Source organism: Sinocyclocheilus anshuiensis, unplaced genomic scaffold (assembly GCF_001515605.1).
Source record: "Sinocyclocheilus anshuiensis isolate Anshui unplaced genomic scaffold, SAMN03320099.WGS_v1.1 scaffold2766, whole genome shotgun sequence".
Lineage (NCBI taxonomy): Eukaryota > Metazoa > Chordata > Actinopteri > Cypriniformes > Cyprinidae > Sinocyclocheilus > Sinocyclocheilus anshuiensis.
In genome coordinates, this window is record NW_015551156.1 from 7,986 (window position 1) to 10,222 (window position 2,237).

Below are 2,237 nucleotides of genomic sequence, written 5' to 3' on the forward strand. Positions count from 1 at the left end.
ATTTAACCTGCGCTCAGTGTGGAAAGAGTTTATCAAGCAAATTTAGTCTTGATATTCACATGAGAATTCATACTGGAGAGAAACCTTACAAGTGTTCACAATGCGAAAAGAGATTCAGTCAGTCTGGAGACCTGAAAGCACACAAGAGGGTCCACACTAGAGAGAAACCGTACACATGTGATCAGTGTGGAAAGAGTTTCACACGAAAAGGAAGCCTTACAGCACACATGAGAGTTCATACTGGAGAGAAACCATTCACTTGTGATCAGTGCGGGAAGAGTTTCACTCAATCAGCAAACCTTAAGGATCACATGAACATCCACACTGGAGAGAAACCATACATGTGTTCACACTGTGACAAGAGATTCAGTCGGTCAAACGACTTGCAAAAACACAAGGTAGTCCACACAGGAGAGAAACCGCACACATGTGATCAATGTGGGAAGAGTTTTGCACTAAAACAACACTTTACGGCACATGTGAGAGTTCATACTGGAGAGAAACCGTACAAGTGTTTATACTGTGACAAGAGATTCAGTCAGTCAGGAAACCTGAAGACGCACAAGAGGATTCACACTGGAGAGAAACCGTATCACTGCACTGCATGTGGGAAGCGTTTCAATCATTCAGCTTCTCTACACAGTCATAGAAAAAACATTCACAGTAAGTAGATCATCTTCAGATCCAGCACTTTCAGACCTGATGTTGCGTCCTCATAAAATGCCAGATAATAATGTGTCGAGCAAAAAATATATAATCTGGATAAATCTGTCATTACAAGTGACATGACAAAGGAACATTATCTAAAGTTTTCACAGTGAATAAAGTTCATCTTCAAAACCAGCAGATTCCACTGTGAGATTCAGATCAACTCAAAGATGGAGTTCCTCTCCAAAGAACAATGTTACAAATTTGTATTCTTGTATGTCTTTTTGCTTATAAAATTATATCATTGTGCTTATGAGTTTTATATAATGTTCAGTTGTCATTACTGATCATCAAACAGTAAAATAAAATGAAAAACTTGACTCTCTGCTCTTGTATGAATGACTTTAGTAGCTTTAATGTGCATTAAAGGTTATTTACATTTGGTTCATTTATTCTGTTTCTTTTGTAGGCTATTATTTACCTGAATACTGTTAGACCTTAATTGGCCTGTTTTTTTTTTTACTAATAGTAATTTGTTCAAACATGCCGTTTATTTGCTAAAGACTTTTACATTTCAGAATTTAAAGCCACGGAGTTTTTCAGTTAAAAAAACAAAAACAAATGACCAGATCAATAAGCCGTACCAACTGTTCCTACATGCGATAATGTCAAGGCATTCGTCTCTGATGCGTTTTCGTTATTTTGCAATCCAGAAGCGAGAGGCGTGCCTGTGTCTGTTAAGTCCACTTGACCGTAGTTATCCATTATTATAAGTTTACACCACTGATAATAGAGAACTAGTGAAGCCACCGCGCCGCCATATTGCTATTCCCTGGATTCTATTGAATTAAGAGTAAATTGTACGATTTTAATGAGAAAACATCACCTAACGAGTCAGCGTTTTTATGTCTGAAGCAGGGGTGGGCGATATAGCCTCAAAATTATATCACGATATTTCAAGAATATTTGCGATAATGATATTTATGACGATATAGAAAAAAAAATGTATAACGTTTTATTGGTGATTACAGCTGGCAGGCAGCAGCATTTATTAGTGCAAACACAATGAAGGGCATTTTCCATCCTTTTCCAAAGAGCTACTGTCATTGATGACAGACTACGTAATTTGAAGTGTAAATCTATTGTTATAAGGTCGCAGAAGCAGCATTATAGTGCAATAGTGACCAGTGTTGGGCAAGTTACTTAAAAAAAGTAATTAGTTGTAGTTACTAGTTACTTCTCACAAATAGTAACTGAGTTACATCATTATACAAGTAACCAACTACCAGGGAAAGTAACTATTGTGTTACTTTAAAAAATATGTCAAATAACTTGGATGCCTCCGATATTAAATGTTAAATAAATGAAATGGACACTACATGGAATAAATTATTATTTTTAAACATTGTACACTAATACAAAACAACAATTTAAAAATACTTATTTAACACTGAACATTTTGTAACATTTTAGCAGACATACCAACAAAGCACAATTTAACTTAAAATTAATAAGTTAGTAAAATAATATTTTGTGACCATTTTTGGGACTGTCTTCTTGAAACAGGCATGCAAATAAATGCAGCCTTG

General features: G+C 35.5%; 1 protein-coding gene across 1 annotated transcript in view; it reads left to right on the plus strand.

Annotated features, from left to right (window-relative positions):
• Positions 1-772, plus strand: part of LOC107663324 (gastrula zinc finger protein XlCGF7.1-like) — a 3,931-nt gene extending 3,159 nt beyond the window's left edge. The window contains exon 3 of the mRNA XM_016453535.1: positions 38-772. Coding sequence (XP_016309021.1) covers positions 38-671 — 634 coding nt within the window. The 3' untranslated portion in view covers positions 672-772. The remainder of the gene's footprint in view (positions 1-37) is intronic.
• The last annotated feature ends 1,465 nt before the right edge of the window (positions 773-2,237 follow it).